This window comes from Mugil cephalus, chromosome 14 (assembly GCF_022458985.1).
Source record: "Mugil cephalus isolate CIBA_MC_2020 chromosome 14, CIBA_Mcephalus_1.1, whole genome shotgun sequence".
Lineage (NCBI taxonomy): Eukaryota > Metazoa > Chordata > Actinopteri > Mugiliformes > Mugilidae > Mugil > Mugil cephalus.
This window is the reverse complement of record NC_061783.1, coordinates 4,945,478-4,971,883: the sequence shown is the minus strand read 5'-3', so window position 1 is coordinate 4,971,883 and position 26,406 is coordinate 4,945,478. Positions and strand designations below refer to the sequence as shown.

General features: G+C 41.5%; 1 protein-coding gene across 1 annotated transcript; it reads right to left on the bottom strand.

The window, feature by feature from the left end:
• Window positions 1-4,026: 4,026 nt before the first annotated feature.
• On the bottom strand, window positions 4,027-26,035 carry pkib (protein kinase (cAMP-dependent, catalytic) inhibitor beta). The gene is made up of 3 exons (XM_047604167.1): window positions 25,756-26,035; window positions 7,076-7,230; window positions 4,027-5,723 (listed from the first exon to the last, which is right to left on the bottom strand). The coding sequence occupies exons 2-3, from the start codon at window positions 7,218-7,220 to the stop codon at window positions 5,641-5,643; spliced, it is 228 nt and encodes a 75-aa protein (XP_047460123.1). The 5' UTR covers window positions 7,221-7,230; window positions 25,756-26,035; the 3' UTR covers window positions 4,027-5,640.
• Window positions 26,036-26,406: the final 371 nt, after the last annotated feature.

Here is a 26,406-nt window from a genome sequence, read left to right as displayed (position 1 = left end):
TCCTCTACAGTCACCGACTAAATGTTTTAAGCAGAGTATTTTCCTCTGTCAGGAAACTGCCAGAGCCCTCCCGAAAGATCTGTTTATCTATCACAACATGTCTGAGGTCTTTAGAGCAAAGATCCTTCATTTCTGGCGGGGACAATCAAAGTAGCAAGTTCCTTGACGAGCTGAGGAGTTCCTCAAGGATCTGTTGTAGGGTTCGATTCATTCTTAAATCTCCTTAAGAATATGTTGTTCATTATTCGTCATCAGAATAGAAATCATAAGAAACACATTTAGCTACATGATATTTAAAAATTGAAATGTCATCATTAGAAGATGGTTAGGTTTGGGGCTAAGGACAATGCTAGGCTGTCCATCATTGTGATTAAATGGCATGAAATTTATCTGAAAAAGACACAAAATGCTTACTGACAAATCTCAACATAGCTTGACATTAACTATACCAAATCAGTTCTTTGAACGTGAATTTTTAACCCCATATGGGATCTTTTGCTTTAAACTCAATGTCATCCAAAGTAGGAACAGCTTGAATAGGTCATCCACTTTTCTATGAACTTATTAACTAATGTAATGCACGTTATTTTGGGTTAGGTTGTCAGAACAAACTCTCCTGGTTGCACAGTGAGTTCAAAGACCTGCTGTGACTCATTTTTATGCATTTTCATCCTGGGCTTTGAGACTGTGGAACAGTCCGTCTTTAGGGGTAGATCAGTAAACTATTTGAAAGATTTGCCTGAAGCTCTGTGAAGATTTACAGCATTTTATTTTGACATGAATTCAAAATAGTTACTTTGGATAAAATGGCATTCTGTATATTTCTTATCAAAAATGACTTGATCATACTAAAACAAGAATAGTGCTTCGATGAAGGGACATTTTTGCAAACCTATGCAAAGAATGGGTCCACTGTAGGCCAGGCTTGCAGAGGAGTTTCATTTTCACATTCCATGCCTTGGAGAACCTTGTTACAGCCAAAAAGTATGGACAAACCAGACATATGTACGTTAAGGTTACACGATTTATTGGGATTAGGACTGAGAGTCATGGACTGACATGTTTTCAGTTTAGGTCTTTTTCATGGGATTTGGTAACAGCGAAAACCTAGAGATCTGAGATGTGCTGGTAAATGATGATAAATGCCACATTGCCCCAGATTTCAAATTTACATCATCGATGCTCCTGTAACTTACCATCTCCGTAATTCATATTTCTGTTCTCCTTCTGTTTCTCCTGCATGTCTCACATTCTTTCTTCCTCCCTCCTCCTTTCGTCCTGAGGCTCCTGTGTGTCGGATATGTCACGTTGACTTCCACGTGAAGGCTTTTCTATTCGCTGGGCCGCCTGCCTGCCTGCCTGGCATCCTTTTGGTGACCCACGTCTGCATGGCCTCACTGCCAGCCTTATCAACCCCTTCCTTTTTCTTACCGTGTCTCTTCCTGTATGTCTCTCTAAAACTCACTGTCTCCTTCGTGGCAGGTTTGCCACTCTCGCTTTGGACTGGTCATAGGGGGTGAGAGACGAGCAGAGAGATGGTAAAGGATAAAGTAGTGGAATACCTTAAAGACTGCTGCTGCTCATTCACTTAGCTTCGATTTATAACACAGCGTTTGGCTCTAATCTGTCCGAGAGAGGAACCACTGTGCATTTCTGTGAGGCAATTACATGACAATTTCCTTGAGGAAAGCAAGCAGCCAACCGCTTATACCGCACTGTTCAATTATGTAAGGAGATGGAGAGCTTTACTCTCCGCTACTCTTCTCTTCTGTGGAATTAGAATCGCTCTGTCATGTTATTTTAGATTTGTAAAAGTGTGTACAGGCTGTCGGGCAAAGGAGAGATGAGTGATGATGGTCCGAAGGCATTTTTAGATATTTCTTCCACATTGCCTGACATCTTGTCATTTCTGTCCCCTTCATTATAATCTGATATTATGATCATCGTGTGAATATTTGAACCACAAGGTCAATTTTGACATTTACGTGAGGCTAATGGGGACACATATGCAAATGCATCCCCATTTTGGAGCCTTCAAATCAATTCTTCACATTTGTCCTTGCTCTAAGAATATGATATGTTATGGTGCTGTACAATTACATACAATGAAATATGGTCCGGGCTTCTCTCAAGGCTAGGTTACCCTAGCAACAAGTTACGTAGCAGCAGTCTGGGCGAGGGAGCTATCTCAGAGGAGAAGATGATGCCTGAGAATGGAGGAGGACGAGGAGGCAAATGGGCACATTTTAGCAAAAAACAATATGTTACAAATCGATGAAGCAAGACTGATTTATTAATGAACCATGTGTGGTGTATTTAATCAATCACATCTGCCTTACATAATCCATGGACTACAGCAGCTACCAAACACAACATACGACACAGAAGTGCTTTACTGTGGTTCTGTCTGCAGAGACAAAGAGCCCTTGGGTGTATTCATGGGTGTGTTGTTCTCATCTCCGGTCAGCAGGGATGATGGGACACAGCCAGACATGAGCACACACAGTAAACACACACACACGCCCTTCATTCATTCATTGTCCACCTCCACAGGTTAGAGCAGCCCCTGGACTGAAGAAACCGAAGCTAATTCAAATCTTTTTGTTCTAATCAGCCTCTGCTCTCCAAACATCGAGGCAACACTGGGTGTGTCCAAGTCAAACTCCTCGCTGGCTTTGAAACTGGAAGATGTGCGATCGAAGCAAAACCTTTAACCCATGGTTTTAGCAACCCTACGCGTATATAGTGCATGGCACTTATTCCAAAACTGATGCAAAAAGGGTCTATTTCAGCCATCTTCTTTGTACCAGACACAACAAAGAAAATTCTTCCCTGGGTGTCAAAGCGTGATGTGGGGTGAATGATAATGCAGTGAATGTCTCCATCTGCTGCACGCCCAGAGGAACTGCTGCATTATGCAACAGAGCCACGCTGTGTGAAAGCGCGGCCACACTGGAAGCAAAACAATGAGCGCGTGTCTTGCCTTGTGCAGCCTTCAGATGATCCTTGCATGCTCTTGGTCTACCCTTCAGATGATGTTAAAAGCTAACAGCATTCCAAGTGTCTTCGGGGACGGCGGCTGTAATCAGACGTAGCCCTTAAAAGAAGAAAAGAATTAACCAGCAGCCGCCACCATTATGATATCCCCAGTTGTACCCAGTGAAGCACAAACTGGGGTTGAAGTTGTAGTTTTTTTTTTTTTTTATTGCTTGTTGGATATTGACATTATTGGCCGTTATGGCGGGGTTCGCCAAACATAGTATTGGTTTTCCTACTGGGTAGCAATGTGCCCTGCAAAAATCTCATCTCCGTATGTCAAGACTTTATTTAGATTTCTCAACATCACAGTTTAAGTGCAGCGTGGGAAACTATGTTAGGTGTCATCCATGCCCCTTATTTGCAGTGACACTTCTACCATTCCCAGCTAAATTAGAGCTAGACAATATCCCATATACAATACTTCCCCATGCCACACCCCTTTTCAAGTTAAAATAATCCCAACAGTGAATTACAATAATGATCTAGGTATCTGGGAGTGTTTTAGCTCAAGTAACAGCACAGATTGTTCAGATTTATATGCCTATATGCCTCTGATTTTAGCCCTCTTCAACAGGTTGTTTCATCACCTGCAGCTTTAAATCCACATAAACTACTGCTGCCTACGTCCCTTTCTGGGAGAGAGCTACTGCCCTTCCTTGGATGCTCCAACAAAAGCATGTAAGAAAAATCAATATGGCTGACTGAGATTACACAAGACTTCAAGTATACATGAGGCTCCTCTGCAGGGGAATGCACCAGCACAGTAAAACAGTTTGTTGTTGGGCGTTAGCTGATTAGCTCATGCTAACTTTAGCAACAACTTCAGAGACAGGAATAGAAACGAAGGTATGGTCTTACGAGATAAAGGGATGTATGTCCTTCAATAATATCTGTGGTCAAGACGCCTTTACATAGTGTTGATGATGGACTCAAGCTTTCTATTAATTAGTTGTGTGTTGTTGAAGGAAACCATTCCACACACCATGGTATATGTAAAGCTTGTGAGTTTAATATGGCAACTTTCACCACCAGATAGAATCAACATAAAGGATTCAATCCAGCTAAGTAAAATATATGCACCACTTAAGAGATCGGGACACTAGAAAACACACCTCTGATTCGTCAACCTCTAAAAAAATGTCTTCGTCATACAGCTTCAGATAGACCATGGACACTTTGTCATTAGTATTAGTAGTAATACAGCATCAGAAACAGAGGCTGGGCAGCACAGCACCAGGCTTTCCTTTTTGCATTTGTAAAACACATCCACAAAAAGACACGGCCACTGGCAACACGTCGTCAAATAGAGACAATTACAGAACATCATTTCCTTGTGGGTACAGTATGCGAATACAGTCTGGTAATCATACAGGCAGCATGTATGAAACACAAATGGGTTATACTACAATACAGTATGTACAGTACAGTAGCAGTGAGTGGATAACTGACAAAGTGTCGACTCTCGCTGTTGCTTCTCGCCCTCTATTCCGCGTCCCGTTCACGGCTCAGCTTATGTGTTGATGAGTGTGAACAGACTTTTCTCCGTGCGGCGAGGCATATTGGGAGCGTGCTGCCGTTTTCAGAACTCTAAACGCACTACGGCGGCGGTGCCGTTGCTCGATGCTTTCCTCCTGTGCCCAGGCGGCAAACATATGAGAAAAAAAAAAAAAAAAAACCTGTGGACACAAAGCCGAACCTTTTCTTCGGAGAACTACGATCCGTAGCCCAAAATTAGAAAGAACGCAATTTTGGTTGTTAACTGCCATGAGGCACATTTATAGATGTTGGGAAATTTTAAAAGCAGCCTTAAGCAAAAGACAAAAGAAAATCATGTACTTTTCTCAGTATTACAATGAAGCACAAGTGGGTACGTTATTGGCAGTGTGACACTATTCTCTAAAGGAATGTCTCAAGATATGGATTCCACACAGGATGGATTCCTCATCACCACCTTAAAAAAGTGGATTGAATCCCTGGTCATTAGGATGAAAACAGTCTAGTAATGAGGGGTAAAAACTGTACATTTGCACATTTAGTGTAAAAGCATAAATGAGAAAGACAACACAAAAAGTTTCCAGTTTTCTTACGTCAGATTAAAAAGCTTCAATCTACTACTGGCTGCTGTAAAACTCTTATGGCTGTCAACGTAAAACTACACACATCACTATAAAACAGAAATCAGGAAATGCAAGGAAATGGTACATTACAGTTTGACTTAAAATGATTTTCTTTAAATAAATCATACAAAAATAGTAGTGTACAGTATACAATCTCTTACGGTCCCTTTGATTCTGAGTGTAGTGTCCGCAGTGAGCATATAAGTCGCCGATGCACAAACACACACACACACACACACACACACACACACACACACACACACACAGTCTGTTTTCAGATGGTGCTTAGTACCAAACAGTCCCAAGCACCTGGTTCCCGTCCTCTGAGACTCGGTCTGTCACTCCTTGGCTCAGCTGCTTCGCAAACAGACTGACTCTCCACAGATCATCAATCATTTTCCCACAGGTCGTCCTCTGTCTCGTTCTTCATCCCATTTCTAAGGTTATCTCTGCAGGTCTCCGGGGGAGGTAAATAAACAAGTCTCTACGATCCCTCGGTCCCCTCTGAGCTCTCCGGCGGAGCTGGAGGCTCCTCTGCCGTAGGTGACTGGGCCCCTCCTGGACCATCTGCACACAGAACCAAAAATAACTTTCATGGGCCAAAGAAAACGCTCTTTCCAAAGCTACAGTTGACCAATACATGACCAAACATGACATAGACTGCCATTTTTTTTGCTTTCAGGTGTGTGAAAAGTGTGAAAACACTGACTGTATTGTATTTTCTATGCATGTGGCACTGTGGAAAAATTACTAGTGTCCGGAATTGCGGAATTGGGCACACGCCTACTTTAGCCCCTTTGCACTTACCTTGACACAGTACAATAAAACAATATAAGTTAACTGACAACTAAACATTAAACAGGCACGAAACAGAAAGCACGCAAATTTATTGAGTTAAAGATTGCTATGTTAGCAGAGCCAGAATTGTATTTAATACACTCGGACAGGTCTTCAAGAGGGTCTTTGGTTGATTAGACATTTTTTATATATATATTTTTTATTTTTCCCCACAACTTTTTTAAATTTCTTTAAATACATATTAACACAAATCCAACATATTTTAGTAAAGGGATAAATGGAGGCAGAATACGTTATCTTTCGGTCAGAACTTCACTCATTCAGCGATACAAGAGCTGTCTCAACAGAGCACCGTTTCACACAGGTGCCACGCTAGACCTGTCAATCTAAGCCCTTAAAACTGCTGAGCCAATCAAGAGGCTGCATATTACACGCTGGCTCTGTCAGGTTCCCCCACAATTGGCTGAGAGCCAATTGTTCAACGCAGTTGCTCGGCCAGACTATTGTTGCGCATGTTGGAAATAAAAAATATTATTTGAATAGCTTAATACTGAATGCAAAATGATAATAATAGTGTATATTTACAAACTGTACTAGACTGAGTTTAACACTGAACACATATAGTAGGTAGGGGGTTCCTACTTAAGCTCTCCATCAGTTTGGGGGTCCTTGACCTGAAAAACATTGAAGACCGCTGCAGGTCTAAGAGATCATTTGCTTCACCATGTATGGTATGGCGGCATAACGCAACCAAAAATGCTCAGCCGTCTGAACATTTTCACGGGTGATGAATGGCTCTGGAATGAAAATAACCATTCCCTAATTGATAAGCCTAGACCAAAGCTGGACAGTCTACTTTGTCCTGGGGCCATGTCTGACTAACATTAAATGGACCAATCTTGACACAGGAGTACCAAATATCATGGCCAATGTCACTAATAATAATAACAACAGTTTAAGTAGTCTTTTGTTTAATTGGGAGTTGTGCCCATGTTATATTAGGTTATTTCACAAGAACCAAATGAAGTGCTTCACATGCTAGTATTTCGAAATGTAGAAGAGAACCAAAAAACTTGATGGTCTTCATGGAAATATTGTAAAAAATACGTAGGGTACTTTACCTTTGAGGGACAGCTCAGCCAGTTTAAGAGGCAGGTCGTCAGGGTTTACGCCTGCTGGGGAGCCCAGGATGTCGGGCAGGGCATTTCTTCTGCCCGAGCGCCCAGAGGAGGCAAAATCCAACACTGGCTCCACAACTTCCGTCATCTCAAAACTCCTTTGCAATAAAAGGCAGGAGAGAGTTCGATGTTACATTTTTATCTACCTTAAAAAAATGTACATCAAAAACAGTAAGAAAAAAAGACACTTTGTTAGCAGTTCCACACTAGTAAGAACCACTGGTTTGCTACCTATGAAAGCTTCCCAGTCAAAGTCAAAGAGAGCTCATTGTTTCATCACATTACATAAATTCATTGTCAACACAAACACAATTAAATGGTTGCACCTCAGTCTAAAGATCATCTGTGATGTTGGATAAATAATCATTAACTCTTAAGTATCTCTGCGTTATTTGCTTGGTTTATCAGAAAGCAATCTCTTCCTAAGGAGTCTATTCATGAGTTAGATAACTAAGGGTAAAGGGCGAAATAAAACACTGAATGGAAATATATGAGGTTAATAAAGACAAGACAGAATTACATAATGAAATGTGATTTGCCTTTAAAATCAATAGTTTGGAATAGCTTAGTTGAGAACTGATAATGTTCTTAAGATCTACCGGGCCAATAATTTGGGTGGGCTTTATCTGGTGAAAAAAAGAAACACTAACGCAGTCATATACATCATCTGAGCGATCAAGATTTCCTTGTTCCATCACCTTTTTATTTGTTCATTGTTGTAAATGGACAAACGTTTGTTATCTTTGCTTGTTTGTTAGCTAGCTATTGTTTACCAGTAGGATTTGAAACACCATAGCTATCAACAAGGGTTTAGCTATTTTGTCCTGTTGGTGTGCAAGAGAAAACTAATTGGTAGTAAAACGAGAAGCATGCAAGGAAACACTGAGCTAATTTAACATTTGTTTACTTCTTTGTTGTTTTTAATGTCCCCTACTATACTGGATTGTTGAATACTGTAGCTAGTTGGGTAGCTCTGGCTAATGGCTACCTTGATGTACAATAAACATAATGGTATATAAAGTAAAGGATGTTCATGGTCTTTTCCTGAAATTCTCAAATTAGCCTGTGTTTTTTGTCATGCTGTATGAGGAAACTCATAATACATTACTCCAATTATATTTTATATCAACTCTAAATATATTTCTAAATGATCCCAATAGTCTGTAACTCTTCCTTAGGTTCATGCTTGCAGACACAATTTCGATTAAATTATTTTTGAAATGGTCAGTGCTGAATTTTGAGTTACACTGAGCCCAACAATGGACATCTGTCTTTGTATTTCTGCGAAGATAAAATGTACCTAATCCGTTTAGTGATTCCAGCATCAAGAGAAAAGAGTTATCACTGAAGCGGAGGATGTATCTGTCTGGTCTCATGGCAACCAGCAGCTGGGGAGTCAGCTCTGGGCTACACTGGTGACAGGCAGAATTACATCCCTTGTCTCACACACTCACCACAAGCACACGCGCGCACACACACACACACACACACACACACCCACACACACACACACACACACAAGCGCAGCACCCACACAAATACAGCAAGTCACTGTTGCCATGGCAACGGTAACAGAAAAAGCACGACGGGCAGGTAAACGCGGGACTGGAATCTATTCTCTTGCTGTATCACTTTCCCTTCCCAGTCAACCCCTTTTGTTGAATCGCTGCCTTTTAAACGACAATACCATTCTGTGTACTAAAAATCCCATTTTCCCATCGCTCTCTTTCTACAAAGGAATGACATGTTAGTTAATGTGTACTTGCAGGTGTATAGTCAAGGATACACCAGGAAGACAGCCACGGGATGACCATCTGTTAGCCTCAAGCGCTTCTGTAGCATAGCCACTGTGCTCATATGAGCGATTAATAATTCAGAGAAGATAAACATACAGCATTTCTTCCAGCCCTTTAACATAATCACATGCTGACAACTGAGATAGTAGGGAAAGGTTGCTAGGGCTAATGAAATGTCAACATAATGAAATGGCAGGTTGTGCGCGGTTTGTTTAAAAGACTCGCATAATGTTCTGCATTAACTCATAAGACCACCTCATGTTATATGGCAGTATATCCATATTTTGATTTAAAACTGTATTGCCATGACAGTAGTCAAGCAATAGCATGGGCAATTAAAAAACTGACTGGTGGGCTGTGAGGATATACTGCATTTATTTTATTATTTGTATACATTTTATTAATTCTTAATAATTCTATATTCTGAATGTAATTAAGATTCAATTGAAATCTTTGCTCCCTTATCTATTTTCCTCAGTTGATATTTCGCTTTGAAATCTTAGTTGACTAATCATCCTGCAGTGGGGTATACAACTCCACAGAGATCAAGCTGAATAGCTAATCTGAACAGATGAATTCCCATGTAAAAGAATATTTCTGCATCTGTACGTTAGCAGTGAAACCTTTTGTAGCATTGGCCACGTGAACGTCTTTGTGCAAAAGGTCATATTTTCCTGAGTCGTCTCCTTGAGGTGGCCTCAGAGAATGAGCAGCGTCTCTAAGCTACCCGTCAGGATGGTAAATGAGGCCAAACGTTCAGGGTGGCCTTAGGCATTAACAGAATTTCGTAGTGGATGACGCAAAAACTCCGATATACTAATGGATCCGGGTTGGAGATGTGAGGAGAACAGAAGGGTGTACATAAAGAGATGAATGGTGTCAAACCCACATTGAGACGAGCTGGGAATATTTAAGACTGTTAACTACTCTGGCCACCAGCACTGAATCGACTCCACCCTGACCAAGAAGAAGAAGAGAAGCTCTCCGTTGTTCAGAGACATTGTGCACAATCTGGTTTGCATCTTTGTGGAGGACTCATATGGCAGCAGGACAGACGCACCTCAAAGCATTGACGAACAAGTTTCAAACCTAAAAAGACCTAAAAAGACTAATGACTGCTGACTGTTATCTGTCCAAAAACTAAGGCAGCAGGGTTTGTTGGGTCTTTATCCCACCTCCCTATAGGTAACTTTTCCAATAAGAACCTAAACTCCCTTCCTGTTATGTAGAACTGAAACAACCCCTCTGGATGAGAGGTGTGTTCAAGAAAACTCAAGCTGTCTATGTTTTAGCTTTGATTTTTTCGATATACCATGAGTTGGCAACAGTATATTGACCGGATGTGACTTCTATTCTATCAACTGAACATTTATGGAGGCACTTGAGGCCTGCAAGAGACATAGCAACACAAGAAGCTCTTTGGAACAGTGTCAGGATAACACGACTCACATGCAAGTGTGGCTGTCATTATATTCTATAGATATTCCTTCACTCTCTTCTTTTAGTACTTTCATTTCATTGGCCCATTTTTTGGAAATGCTGTATAGAAATACAGAGGTTTGTGTTCCACCCTTTTCCGACTGAAGACCATGGCCTCAGACTTGGAGGTGCTGATCTTGATCCCAGCCGCTTCATACAGACGAGATCCTTCGATCACCAAACTCGACACCCTCCACCACCCGCCGGTCAAGTGTAGAATGTCTTTCTCTGTGTGACTCCACGGACAAGCTTACAGTGTCCACTGTCAGGTCTTTGACGTGACACTACAGAACTAAACTGGCCCCTTCAGTGAGACTTTGCTGTAGGCGTTCAGGGAATCCAGAGCATTGTTCCAAAACTACCCTCGTGGGCCCCACATGACAGGGCAACTGTTTGTCCTGGTGGGTCAGTGGTCAGAGTTCAACTGAACGTCCAATAATAGGAGCCTATTGAGGCCGAGCAGTTGGAAGTGCTACCTTCCTTCCACCTTCAGTCTGGCTGACAGGTCAAGCTGAGCAACTCATTTTCACTGATGTATGTTACTTTGGCGAACTCAAACTAGTAACTCACTGGTAAACTGGAAACTGTTGGTTTGTTTAGACATTTTTTCATATTTTTTAAATATTAAAAACAAACCCTTATCGCTGCTGTGCCAGTCGAGATGCCACATGTTACATACGTATACACAGGTATGTCAGCTTTGTAAACTGTAACAGGCTGCATCAGTGCACAAACACTGTCTTTCAATGGCTTTGATCCAGAAGTATCAGTGTCATTAGCAGCCTTGTAAAACCGCTATTAGTCTATTCTTAATTAGAACATCTGGTAACTTTTCTTAAGCTGCTGGATTAAACGTTACACTGGCACTGACCCATCATGTCAACAGGTCTATTTTAACTGGTAATCCAACAATCATTTAGATAGGATTATCCTGTCAGGAAAATTGACCTAGATAATCTGATGTCCACTGCAGCTCAGTCAAACAGAGAAACAAGCCGCAGGTATGTTATGCAACACGGTTGCGCTGCAAAAGTCTTCCAACGGTAAAACTGGCCGGCCAAAGGTGGTTTATTAATGAGATCCAAAGATGCCGAGTTAAAGAAAGAGCACAAAAAAATCTTTCATTCCTCTTTTCTTTAAAACTGTGAACCTGTCACCGCTCTGCAATTAAATAGGAGCTCATTAATGCTGTACACTGTCACTTTGGGCTATTTCTAAACACAGCGACCTCTGTAATTTCTCAACAAATTATACAGTATTTCATGAAACGTCCTCTAGCTTGTAGGGCCACTGTGTAAATAATCATGCCGCTAAAATTATCCTCTCACATCTTGCCAGTCGGATATGTGCAGATGAAAAACAAACAAGCCTTTTTCTATGTATTTAACAGAACACTCAAACACGGCTTCCATGTCTTTTCAGAAGAAGCGATGCTGTTCTAAATGGAAATGAAAGTTTAAGGACCTCAGATAGAAAGCATCTCTTAGCAGCGACTTTCCGCTGACTATGAACAGAGGCTTTTAGTGGCAGAGGCAGAGCAAGTGAAAGAAAACTGAGAGCTCGATATCTCAGACTTTGTGCATCCAGGCAAACAGCGCTGAAATATTGTTCTTTCTGATGAATGGTGGAAATGTCAAAACCAAAATCCATTCAAGATCCTGGAGAGGAAATGTTTCCCTGAGACTGAGAAATGCTACCCAGCTTGTAAAACATGACTGGAGACCTTTCAGAAACTGCATCCACTCCTTGATTCAAGATACACCCAAGGCATAAGAGACTCTGAAGTTTCGACTTTTAGAGCTACTGATTCGCACTGCGGCTATTTGTCACATTTCAGACTCCGCTTGGGAAGCCTTGAAATTTATAAAGTAAAGCTCAGTGGGTGGTCAAAGAACCTTCCTTTCACCAAGTTCGTAAATGGTTGGCAAAACCTGACACCTGTCTCAACCACACTGCAGACAATGTAGGAAATTTTGAGTCAAGAAAGAAGAGATTCGTAATTTTCAACAGCACCACTACTAAAGATGTCAGGTGACAATTCAATTCAATGGCTTATGCAAATCCAAAGGTGTTTCTTGCCGGTCTCTTTAGGCCATTTCTTCTTTTCAAGACACATGTCCAGGAATTCTTTCTTTTCCCATTGTTTAACGCCACTAAACAATCAATATCAGGAAGTGGTGACAGGATAAATTGATTTCCTACATTTATATCACCGACTTGTTGCAACCTGGAAACAGAATCTTTTTTTTTTTTTTTTGAGTTTTCCATTTTTCAGCAGAAATTGGCCAACATCATTTTTATTTTTAATTCATATAATAATAATTATTGTTTTTTAACATTTTTGTTCTAATATAACTGTACTGGTGATGGGAATAAGGAGATATTGTATTTCTGATAGTCTCCCAAGTGTCTCCTATTCAGAGATCAACTTATAATAATTAATAATGTAATTAATTATTATTATATATATATAATATGAGGCTATAATTATATATAATTTTACCCTCCAATAGTTGTCAAGCTGTTGAAGAATTTAAGACGTTGTTCAGACGTTATGGAGCAGTACTCTGGATTCATAGTCAGTCATTTCTAATGTTTTTGGCCCCTCATGAAAGCAACAAACTGTGAACAATTAAAAAATACACAAGCTTATAGCTATAGGTCTGTTAGCATATAGTTAACGATTAGATGTACGTGCAACCATCAAGTCATTTTGGTTGTTTTGTTCCCAACACACTGAAGGGAAAATAAACTCAGCTGTTAAATGCTGTTCCCGAGCTAATTGTTAGCTCTGTCCACCTTCAGCGTGGTGTTGAGCAGGCGGTCTCTGAAAACAACCGCCTGCCGCTGCTCAGAAGAACGCTGGCGAAGGCAGTGAGTGTGAACCAAAGCAGTGAAGGTGTTATAGCGCAAACTCCAAAACAGTGATCTGGAAGACAGAGGAACGCTGCACGAAGCCCGTGTGATGATTACGTTCATCACTGCAGCACCTCTTTCAATACACACAGTCATTTGTGTTTCCATTTGTTAAGTGTTTCGACAGGGAAAGCGTTGTGTTGCAGTGAGTTTGACACAAAAGATGTGAACATTATTAATACAGAGATCAGGAACAATATATGTGGGTCAGTTTAAATATGTTTCAGATGCTTGAAAGATGATGTTTGAAAAACGTCATCTCTGTTATATAATAATGTATCATTAAGTCATAAATGTAACATGTGCTGAGGATCCCGCTCCCTATATGGGTCAGGAAACCTCCAATGTTCGAGTCACAAAGTCACCTGAATTCATTGTTATAAAAAATGGAACAGTGTGCTTTCACACAGGAAAGGCAGCTAGTTTCTTGTAGTCACTTATTCAGCTTGAGGTTTAGATGGTGACACCAGTGGATTCAATCTGAGTGATCTGAGTGAATCAGATCAAAAATGTGCCACATTTTCCACTCCACTATATATGAGGCGTGCATGTAGGATAATTGACAGACACCGGTTTTGTAAAACTCACTCAATCAGTATCAGCATGCGTGCGCTCATAACCAATGTTCTTTGTGAAAAACTGTTAAAATTAAAAAATATGAAAATAAAATTTTATGAAATAAAAAGTACTCTTAAATGTGCAATACTCTGACTGGTTCTTCTGTCTTATGTAAATCATTTATTATAATAATATATTATAATATATAAGTTTTGTATTATAATATTTTGGTAAATGCCAAATGAGTGTTTTTATTCTTCATATTTATTTTTAATATGGCAGATATGGTCCTCCATATGTTAGCCTCCAAAAGGCAGACAGTGATGCAGACATTTGAGTGTTTGGCTGATACGTGGGCTGATTCCAATTTTACTATCTTGATACACATATCTTTTTCTTCAATTTATTGTGACACCCATTCTAAATTAGCTTTTGTTACTTGTTGCCAGGCGTTTTGCACTCACACATGTGCAGTAAGCTGATGTCAGCTGAGGTATCTGCCAAACTCATTTCTCACTTCCCACAGGTTAAACAAAGAATTATTTCTAATAAAGAGACCACATGAATCCAGATCATCTACAAATTATAGTGCTGTTGTGTTCGTATAATGTTGTTATTTTCATGCCAGTTCTTAAATATCCAAGAATATGAATGAAAGAATGTAAGAATGTAAATGAAACTGCTTGAACAACTATAAATAATAATAAAACGTTGTATCAAAAACAATACTCTTGATTTATAGTGCCTTCTCTGTGCATTCTTTTCACATTTTTGGCCCCACGTGGAGACGACAACCTGTAAACACTGAGACATGTTATCAAGTTATAGCTAACACGTTAGCATACAGTGTCTTTTTTGCACAAGCGGCAGACAGGAAGTCATTTTTGTTGTCTTGTTCTCTGCAAACTCAAGAAAAAAATAGATTTATTATCTTCTAGAAGCAAAGTAGGATAAGATGGCACAAACTGCAAAGGCAACTGTTTATTTCATTACGGATTAATATCGTGATTTATTATTTATAAAGAGGAGTTCTTTTGTTTGTCGACAGTACTGAGAACTGCTTATCTTGTCCGCAAACAGAGAGACGGATAAAATTATTACAGACAATCAGCAAATCCTCACATTTGAGATGAAGGAGCCGTCAAATCTGTACTTGAATAAACGTACATTGTCACGGTTTCCCACTGAGCACCACATATAAGCGTGGCAGCATCACTTCAGCGGCATGATCTCCACTGCTCGCCTCTAAAAACCCCTATCTGTCAAAGCGCTCTTGTCTCCAAACAAGAGACGCTGATAGAGATCGGTTCCCCAAGCCCAGCGCTGCCTGAGGCTGACCTCTATTTTGTTTTCTCATCAGTCCAACACTCACCGTGTGACAGCCACGGACCCCGCACAGACTGCGGCTCCTTCACACGGAGCAAAGCGGTGCTATGATTCAATTAAACGTGATCGCATTTTCTGTTCGTTTGTGGACGGCGTGGATGTTTTTAACCGACGGGGCAATAGTTCTGCGCGCTGCTGTGCACCCTCTCGAGCTCCATAAGAAAGTAGGACTAGTGGCAGATTAAATCCAGCAGCAGCTTCCCTCGCCACACCAAATCCGAGCCCTATATGTCCGTGCTGAGCATCTGTACGCCCCCTCCCCTACACTCGTCAAGACTTAGAAAATGCCACCGATGAGGAGCTGCAGAGGAAACAATGTTTACACAGCCGGCACAGACATGAGAAGTTTTAGATGAATAAATAATGCCTGGGATTAAAGTCCCTCTCTATTTTTAGTCCGTTATACCCTGCGATTATTCCCCGTCCTTCTTCCCACTTTTTCACTGTTATCCTAAAGCTTAACGTGCTCTAGCTGCCATGGAAACTGCACGATTGTTATGAAGGCAGCTATATAGTGGAGGAGGGGAGCCAAGGAGGAAGCAGACTGGCTTCTACTGCATTTCTTTTGTTTTGTTGTGTTATTTTTTTCTTCCACTCACACAGATGCGTTTGGTTATTTTATCCTATCAATATTACTTGCTACAACATTATGAATGAAAGGAATACAGAAGCACTATAGAAACTAAAGGCAAATATGTGGCGCGGAGGAATTTAATGTTCCTGCTGAAATTTATCAGCTATAGAAAATAATGTGGAATATCATAGGATCGCACGCAGCGCAAAACCATCCCGCGTGGCTCTGCACATTCACATTCACAAGTCGACAGAAGGTCATACATATGCACTGGAGCTGGAAGGTGAAGCACGAATCTGATGTCGTTAGTTGGTTTTCAGAAAAGCTGTCTTTTTTCCCTTTCCTGAGCAGCAGCGGCAGCATCAGCAGTAAAGGGCGACAGAGAGAGAGAGAAAGAGGTGAGACTGATCTAATGAGACAGCGTGATCACAGCCTCCCTTCAGATCTCGCAAACATCCCGGGTGGATCTTCCCGTCTTTTCTGCTGATCCGCGTGGCCCTTCTTCTCGCTACGGCTGCCTGCTTTCACGTCTCAGAAGCCAGACAATATAAAATGCTTCGGAGCAGGGTTTTACTTTGTAGATAATTTGCCGTGGGGTGAATCTTTTGAGAGACAAATCGTCAGGGTCTGATGCTACAAGTGTGGGCATATAGAGATTCTTTCTTTGTTATTTGTGAGAGCAGCCACTCAATAACACTCTTCTCAAAATATGCAATCAATGGGTGTTTCTTTAATATTTTTATTATCAATATATTATTACCTTTAGGGTTCATTTAACATGGGTACCTGTCTGGATGTGAATCCAGTTCATGGGGAGTCACTCAGCTGACCTCAGTCATAGCGGCTGTCTGCTCCTAGCTCAGCAACTATAAACTAGTTATGACAGGTCGTTCAAACTTTGTATTTTTCCACACGCCAGAGCTCTTCAAGTGGTGCCCTGGTGTTGTCGAGTTTGTTTTCTTTACCTTGACCTTTTCCAAAAGAGCTAGAGAGTGATGGTGGCATACGACTGGCTAAAACAATGAAGACATACGTGCATGCGTGAATGTGTATGAATCTTTTGTGACTGCTGCAGACAATGGTTTGCTGTAGTAATAATCCCGAAATCATTAAAAGGATTAGTACTTTAATGACATTTTTATATTTACGCCCACTTCCCATTCTTTAGGTACAGTAAATCTTAGCTTTGTGGCAGTTATGTTATTCTGCATTTGCCTAAAACACAGATGTGTAATTCAGCACCACAAACCACATTCTCCGAAATTATAACTGAATTAAAACCTGACGCTGTTTAAACATAAGCTTCACATCAGACCAGTCGTGACGGGTCATCGGTCAATCAAAAAAAAAAAATAATAATAATAAATGATGGGGATATCCCTAGCTTATGAGCTGGGATGCATTTTCTGAGATTTGCAGAAACTGTGGAATTGTATGGTATGGGGGCTTTTCTTCAGGAAAAAATTGTCTCAATGGCTTCAACTTCTTGTTTTACGTAAGTTTGCATTGATTTTCTTGTTAGCTAGTTAAACTATGGCCTCTAGATGGCCTAGCATGGTGTAATATTTTATGACTTATGTAGGTGCTGTACTCGGTTGGAAAGCTTTACATGTGTAGCAAGCTTAGCCAAGATCAGTTCTTGTCTAAACTTTTTTAGAATCCTAACAAACCGAGGCTTATCATTATCTTTAAGTCTCTGTAAAGTTTCAGGAACTATCCACAACAGGAGGTTATAAGCTCCCAATGATAGCATTCAGCTACATTGTAGTCTGGCACACAAGTCCAAAGAGCACCTCACGTCGCGGTCCTTCCAATAGCACTTAATGGCGTAATTAACTGCATTTAATGTGCAATGACAACAACATGGCATTATACAAAACGAGGCAGAGAAAGTGGCCTCCACGTTGCCAAATATGAGACAGATTGAGCGGCTTTTCATAAGGGTCAATCACAACAACAGAGCACCCGGTTATTTACAGCAATTAGCACACTTGACAGAAAGCTGTAAAAAATGGCTGGCTGGCAGCGCTGGCAAGGGCTACCGGGATGAACTGAGAAAGAGAACATGTTGAACAAGAACAGATTGTTTTGGGAGTCGTACGAACTGTTGTGAGTCAGCTCTGATTATCGACTAATCTTGACCATACACAAATACCCTTCCCAATTAGCTTCATACAATATATTGTCCCAAGCCTACAGAATCCTATATTTGCCTGTGTGTGACTGCAAACGTGACACCAGTTTTGCTACTGATCTTCATTCTTTGTCTAATTAGTTAAAGCGAGCATGGATTGGTGGGTGAAGTTTCCCATCTTACCTTTAGTTTGGTCACAGTCCTTTAAAGGTATAGCTCACAGATTTGACATATCGAAGCAGTTTCACTGGTTATACATAATAGTCAGTGAATGTGAGTTACATAACGTCTTCCTGTGCTCGGCAAGAGTGCTCAAGGTCTGCAGTCACCTGCAGCTCTTCATCTAACAGCTCACTGTGGTTGCTCCTACTTGTTTGGCTGCTCATCGAAACATTTCAAACTAACATGCTATCCGAAAATATTTTGTTGACACATTACTGACGAACAACAGCACTAACTGGTGAGCTCTCTCATGAATGCATTGTATTTTCTGTGAGTACTTCGAGTACTTTAGTCAACTTGCGTTTTAATGTGAAACTTCCGCAGTAGGAAATATCCAGATTGCATTAACAGCAATTTCTGAATCCATCGATTATGTTTATAGAGAATATGCTGGCAGTACCTTAAAACATTTTTTCCAAGAATGACTAGACAGAAACTCAGTTCATTATAATTAAAATACATGAATATACTCCCATCAGTGGGCTCAGTCACCGCTGTGTTAATTAATTCAGTGATGGACAGCGATTTAACAGACTTTTATATAAGACTGCTGGTTTAAATATCAGTTCAGTCATCACTTCAAATCACATAAATCCTGACTGAATGTTCCTCCAACACAGGGGTAACAGCGGTACCGAAGGAAAAGTTTCTTGTTCCCAATATTACTCAGAACCCACGAGGTCAGGTAAATCCATGGGAACAGATTAACAAACGGAGGGAATGGATTACTGAGCACGGATTAGTAAAGTAGTGAGAAAAAGTAAAGTGAGAAATGTTTATATACTGTGTGCAGACTGGATATCCTAACCCTAGCCTTATCTGTCAGCAGGGACAACTAAAGCAAGGTTCTTCAACGTTTTTCAGGCCAATGACCCCCAGACTGATGAGAGATTAAGTAGGGACCCCCTATCTACGAAATGTGTTCTATATTAAACTCGATTTAGTGCTATTTATAAAGTGCTAACCCTAACCCTAACCTTTCTCATCTGCTAATATTGCAGAGTGCTTCTGTATTTCACCTGGGGACTGAACAGGCTTTCGGACAATTGCGGGGAACCTGGCAGAGCCAGTGTGCAATATTTGGCCTCCTGATTGGCTCAGCAGCACCAAGGGTGGGGTCTACTGCGTACAGGAGGCTTAGATTGACAGGTCTGGTGTGGCATTCTGGGTGAAACGGTGCGCTGTTGAGACAACTCCTGTATCGCAGAATGAGAGAAGGGCCAAACTAAAATATGTTGGATTGTGTATTTGAAAAAAATTTATGGGGTTAGGGGTTAGGGTTAGGGGGTTAGGGTTACCTACCAACCGTCCCTGCAGTACCTGCTAAGGGTCGCGGACCCTCTGTTGAAGACCTATGACCTAAAGTGATATTGCAATCCAAGAAGATGTCTTCTTTTCCCTAATTTTGTCTATACAGTCCAACACAGTCTGATGTGAAAGGGGTACATTTTGACAATATAGAAGCAGCAGAATTCCTTGCATGATAAATGATTGAAAAAACAAAAACAAAACAAAACAAACAAATGTTTCATCAAAATCTTGGCAAGATTCTTGTGCCAGCACGGATTCAATCCGCATCAAGTAGTAGCAGCTTTCAGGAGACTCCATCAGGTGGAAGTAGTAGTAGCAGCAGTTAGGCCAGGAGGATAAATCTAAATCTATGCGAGTCACACATGCCCAATGCATGTGTGACACGGGTAGGACAGTGTGCGCTGCCGTCACATCAATATTTCAGCACAAAGCCTGTTGTTTTGAAGAGTGTAACCAAGGCCGTCCTCCACCTCGGGTGCTCTCTGAAGTAGACCATCGCGTCAACGGCCGTGCGGAGCGGGCGGCTGCAGCTGCACGTGCTGTTCCGGCACGCTGGCCACCACCAGCAGGCCTCTGGCACTCACAGACGACAACGCTGGCAAGTGGGGCATCGGCGAACACACGCACACACACAATTCTCTAAAGCCAACACAAACACACACTCTGCCACCCTGCGTTGGCAGAATTGTCAAGCTCTTGTGTTGGGATTGTGTTTCTGATTAAAGCTGCTCTCAGCAGTGGGGATAAAAGAGGAGATGCAACAGAAGAGGATTTCATCTGTTCAAGTAGAAACCGGGGATTTGCGCTCCTCCATCCATCCCTGAAAATTTCCAACACTTACGGAGGTTCAAATCAGACAGAGAAGGACAATTCCCAAATATTTCCTTTAGATTCTCTTGGAAAGCTACATGGTTTTCCAAGACTAGATAGGACAAAGTGCTAAAATACAGGAGAATCTGTCCAAACTTTTTAGTACAACATGAAGGAATTCACCAAACCAGAAGGCTAAGTGCAAAGCTTTATATAGTTTGAATACAACGACAATGATTCACATCGATTCACATTTTGTGCCAGTCTCCCCGGATAAGCACTCGTAGCATTGCACAAGGCTGGTCACAAAAAAGCATCGCAAATAGCTGTGTATTACTGAGAAGAAAAGAGAAGGAGGACGCTTTGTACAGCTGACCAGTCGCAAGAGTGAGGTGGACGTGATTGTGGTAGAAAAGGTCCACATAACCTAATGTTACATAACAGTCTGGTACAATCCAGAGGCAGTAAAAAGCTATGTGGCTATATATTTGCATCAGCGTGTTCTGTCTCTGCCCACGCAATTAGTATGGAATATCTCTATGGAGAGGTGTCCAGGAGGCAGTCCAATCTGATGTCATTTCACTGACCCAATTCAAGGCAAAAGGAGCCAGAGAGGCTGAACAAGAAGAGATTGTGATGTTGGCCAAGCATGATGAAAGGTCACCTCTCTGTCCACAGAAAGAGGTCAAACATTAGACTGAATATGCTTTCATTGGGCATGAACATGACGATTGTTGCCTTGATTCATTAACTAAATGATTGATCTCTTGGTCCATAAATGTACATTACAAATTATCTTGGGATTATGTTTTCAAACTCGTATACCCAGCACACCTAGCAGAGGTGTTTGTTTTTCTGCCCACATCTTGTAAATGTACAGTAGGTCCAACATTCTCCCTGTAGCTCAGTTTTGGTTTCCACCATATCAGACTCTTTTATCAGCTAAATACTAACTGTAACTGCCGTTTGTGGGTCAACATTTGTCTGCATTTATAACTATTATGTGGGAAAACACTATCTCAGAATCCATTTTGTACAGAATGACCATATTGCCTCTTTCCATCTGTACTTCAGGTTCAACCTTGTCCAGCACGAACCAAGTGGACAAGTTCGAAATTTGCATACTTAGCCCACTGATTAATTCTGCTTTTAACCTACCATGACAGATTTTTTTTTTTTTTGGCCACATTATCATTCATTTGGGGTCTTCTTTCTGGCTACATGATAACTCTAAGCCCAATATTCACCTTCTATTAGCTCTGCTTTTTGTTCTCTTGGCAAATGTGCATGGGTTTCTGGTTGATATATGCTCCACAACGATACTGTACAGTGGCCCTCAAGAAAAAAAGCAAAAGCAAAATACAAGAGAGTAGAGAGTGGACTGAACATAGCTCCATCGAAGCTGTAGCTTCATCTCTCTGTAGGTTCATCATCGCTATGAGCGAATGCGCAAAGTTGCCTGGTGAAGCCATGGAGAGAAATCTTCAACACAAGCCCTGCCTTTTGCTGCTTACTGAAACACAATTCAAATAGCAATTACACCTCTCACCCTCTTGTAGGCTCTTCAGTTGCCGATCAGCAGCAGAATGAGCTCTTCAGGCTGCTGATGGCTGACAAGCTCTTCTGAGAAGCCACGCTCGTTTCTAGGGCAGAGGGAATTCCACATGGTAATTGCGGAGGAAAACGAAGCAGCTGACCCTTTTGTATGGTTTGATACACTGAAAAGGTCACTGATCTGTGGTTTGGACGGATGCCTTGAGAATAACAATCAAGTCTTTGTCTTCGCGGAGGAACCATCCCATCTCATCTACCGTTCCCCTTCCCATCTAATCAGTATGGAGAGGCTGGCAGCAGGAGCGATGACATTGACAAACCGCAGTTCTTTTCCATGAGCTGGACAGTAGCATGCTGAGCTGGAAGTCTATTGAGTCATGCTGCCACCCTACAGCCTCTCATGGTGGAAGGCTGCTGAGAAAATGGGCACAGAGATGTTGAGGTCAGAGCAGTCTAACACAATCTCTTAGAGGAAAAGGGTCACCTCTGTTCCTATTATCATTCTCAGTCTTCAACATTTCTGCAGCATGTGTCCAATATCTCGTAGGTGCTCTACGGCCAGGTGGGGAAGGGAGTGACTGACACGTTTTAATGGCAAAAAGATAAAAGTATCACTGGCCAAATGGCAGGCAGCCATAGGTCACAAGGCTCTACAGAAGCGGCAGCTTGGACTACTCTCTTATAGGTCACTGGTCAGTGCAGAAGAATAACGAATGACTAACATTTAGCCCAGGCAAATTACTATTTCCATCAGCAAAGCAGAAAGGCTCACAATCAATGAGAATTGGATTCAGCGCCTCGTGGTAAAATTGTAAGTGACAGGCAACACTTGGCTGTCATTTATCTTGCTGCAGAGAGACACATTTCTGGCCCAAAAAGTGGGGAACACTTTTCTGTCCTTCAATAGAAAATTGCATGGCAAGGCAGAGGATGTGCTAAAATAAAAAAAAATAATAAAAAAAAAAAAATAAAAAAAAAGCTGGTTCAAAACAACAAAGTGTTCCTCCACTTTTCCTCTCAAAGACTCTGAGTTTGCAGCCTGGATGATGGGCTTTACTGAGAAGAAGGGCGTCACCGACTAAAAAAACTGTCTCAAAGTATCGGTCACAACCTCATAAAAAGACTGAATTGGGGTTTTATCTTACTCTCTCAAAGGGGATTATTAATTGTTCATAAAGATGCAACTTCCACACAGGGTGTAATCGTCGTAATCGTGTAATGTTGATCTTAATGTTTTTCATTTCAGTGTATCATGGGCACATTCATACCTGTATTTAGAGCTTGTCACTTGTGAACAGATCTCTCACGATGTTAATATCAATCGTGAACAAGATAATTGTGAATCTTTTTCGAATCTATTGCAGCGTGGTATGATGCCAATATTGCATGAAACAAGACTTAGATTAATAATCAATCATCAACAACAACATCATTGCTGTTATTTTCCCATTTGTGGACTAATCACAAACGATATATTTGCAAGGTGCAGTTTAATAGTTGTAGTTAACCTCTGTGTCATCCGTTAGCTGAACGCGGTAAATGAATCGAGTCTGCGAGAACAATCGAACAGATAAACCAGCTCTAATGAAGCAAAGCTACATAATAAAAGCACTGAGCATTAAGCTTCATAAATGACCACCTTCTGTACGGCTGATGCATTAGCTACTTGCTAATGCTAATGGTGGCATTGTTGCATGACTAGTGACTTATGTGATTAATAATACATCAAAGTTGTTGTTGTTTGGTGACTGATCAGACAAGTATTTTTCAGGTTCTAATTTGAGAATTTCTGATTTGAAATATGGGTGTTCAACACCAACAGCTTCGGAATAAACAACTTAAATACACACACTGTTGAGGTGTCCTCCTTGGCCCGTCACTGAGGGAGGGTGATAGATAGGGGATAAGCTGCTCAGCAGCAGAGGCCATTGGAGATTAAACTGAATTTATGGGTAAGGCAGTAACCGGTTTACTGATTACAATAGTGGCCTTTGTTTCCTGTAAGAGATCCAGGTGCTACTCAGGAGGTTAGTGATAAAGAACTGAGCATCCAGCCACGTCTGGCACCTCTGGGACTCGGCATCGCGCAGCGTGCTCTCCTCCCACCTGCTCTGTTTTCTATCATTTGTCTGCCATCATCTGTGTTAACACACAGTGACACAACGCCTGATTTCTAAGAACGAGCAGGATGAGGAAGAACAACGTAGAAGAAGTAAGATGATTCACCCAGGGGTTGACGGAACGCTTAATGTTACAAAATATTAACCAGAGGAATTTAAATATGACTACAACTGACTGTGATCTGTCGAAACACTGCTCCCTATTGCATTGTAAAATACCTGCATTTGAAGAACCTCCAGTCCTTTACTTACCAATACATAAATAAGATACATCTCTATTATATTAATGATCAACTTATTACTCACTTACTACTTTTTTTGTAGGATGATTTATTTTCTATATTATATATCCAATGAAGTACTTTCATATTATATATCACTCAGATAGCAAGTAAACCTATATAGCTGCTACCAGTTTTCTCTTAGGTTTTATAGTAGGTATTTTTGTCAGGAAGAGAAAATGGTGCTTTTCAGGATCCCAGCTCCCAGAAGAACCCAGAAGATGTCATCAGCAGTGACAATGAGGGTGAACAGAAACGAGACACAAAGACAGAAAAGGGGAAAATTCAGCAAGCACTGCCTATATATTTGACTGACAGGAGATCACTGCATCACGGAGGGAGAAAAACACATCAGCGAACCATGAGCCCAGGCCCAGAACTGAGACTGATGTCAAACATGACCTCACGGAGATGTAATTAACGCATGGCCAAAAATAGGAGGAACTTTAGGCACCCCAGCAGACCCAGACTTCATTTCCCCTACCTGACACTGTGCATCACAGCTATGATTCACTGAAGAGCTCATACAAGATGACAAGACCACATTAAGGCAAACAGACATCCTAGCAGGGGGGTTTAGATTCGGAGCTTTTTTTGGGGGGGGTGGTGGGAATATTTTTAGCACCACATTCACCAAAGCATAAAGGCCGAGGCTCGTTCAAGGGCCTTTGCACACACGTGGAACTGGCACTCGCATGAATGTGAACAGATGCAGTGCAGAGAATTAGGACAAGAAGAGGAAAGCTAAGGGTTTGGTAGATTCAAGGATTTACGATAATTAGTATATGTACCGGTTGGTCTTCTAAAATATTATTTTCATTATCGTCTTTTGTCATGCAGGGTCACATGGGAATGCAGAGTTCTGTGCTTTTGTTATCCACTTTTACATCTCCAGTCCTGTTATATATTACAATATAAAAGGTAGCTTCTCCTGGTTAATTTTTAGCATTTTAAAACCTGACCTCGTAAAAAGTAGTTTTTCCTCATCATTTGAAGGTCACGGTTAATACATCTTTTAAGAATCCAGATGCCATAAAGCTCTCTGTTGGGTGGCATTTCCATGGGAACAGCTGATTCACACACTGCCTTAAGCTTCCATGCAGGTGACAGGTAAAGCTGCTGGAGTCCACGGTGGGCCTGCTGTCAACATTTACTAGAAGTAGCTGTTAAATCTAAACAGGGCTGCAGCTGATGCCACGATATGACTGCTGCTGGCAGGATTTGCTTTTTAAGCTCGTGTTGCTCTTATTGTTATATTTTTTATATGTATTATGTGAGTTTCAGTGCAGATAATGGCTCCAGCATGCCTCATTGATTTCCCCCCCTGCACCTCTTATAATCTGTTGCAGCCAGCCAGCAGCAGCTTCTTCTTTTTGGAGGGTTTTTGTCGGCGCGTTGGCGCACAGCAGCAAAATCCAGCCCGCTATTCTACCTGTGGAGCAGAACAGGTGACGGTATATGTGCGCAACGACGGACACTCACCAACTGATTTCAGTGCGCTTCGCCGAGGAAGGAAAAACAAAAAAAAACAAAACCCAAAGGTGTCCGAAGTTGGAACTAGCCGCCAGCGACCATCTCCCGCGAGGACGAAGAAAAGAAAGTGCGCCGTGTCACGAAGTTCGCCCGATGCGGCACATCACCCCGCTTCATTACAGCTGACGCCGCCGGACCCGCGGCATACTGGACTGACGGAGCGCAAGCACCGCACGGACACCCGAGCGCCTCAGTGCGCGCTCAGCGGCAACAGGGAGGAGCGTCAAGACGCACGCACTTAGCGAGGTTGATACAGGGAAAAAAGGCAGTGTTGCTTCAGAGTAAGAGCTGTGAACAACTAGTTGGAGTAAAGGGTCCTACGGAGCCTACGCTGGTGTTAACCAAATGAAACTCCTCAGTGCACAGATGTTATAGATTGCCGCTCAAAGGCAGTTCAAACTATTTGATTTGCCCGGTAGATCTTAGGCACAGAATAATCAGTTCTCAACAGAGTGGCTCCCGATCAACAATATTTTGTGCTTCGCTTTCAACAGCGACTGACTTTCGTTGAAATTTCGGACGAAATTCCGCCGAATTCTGCGATAAGGTCCATGTGAAGAAGTAGAACATTCCAGAAAACTTGGACATTAGCGTGGGATA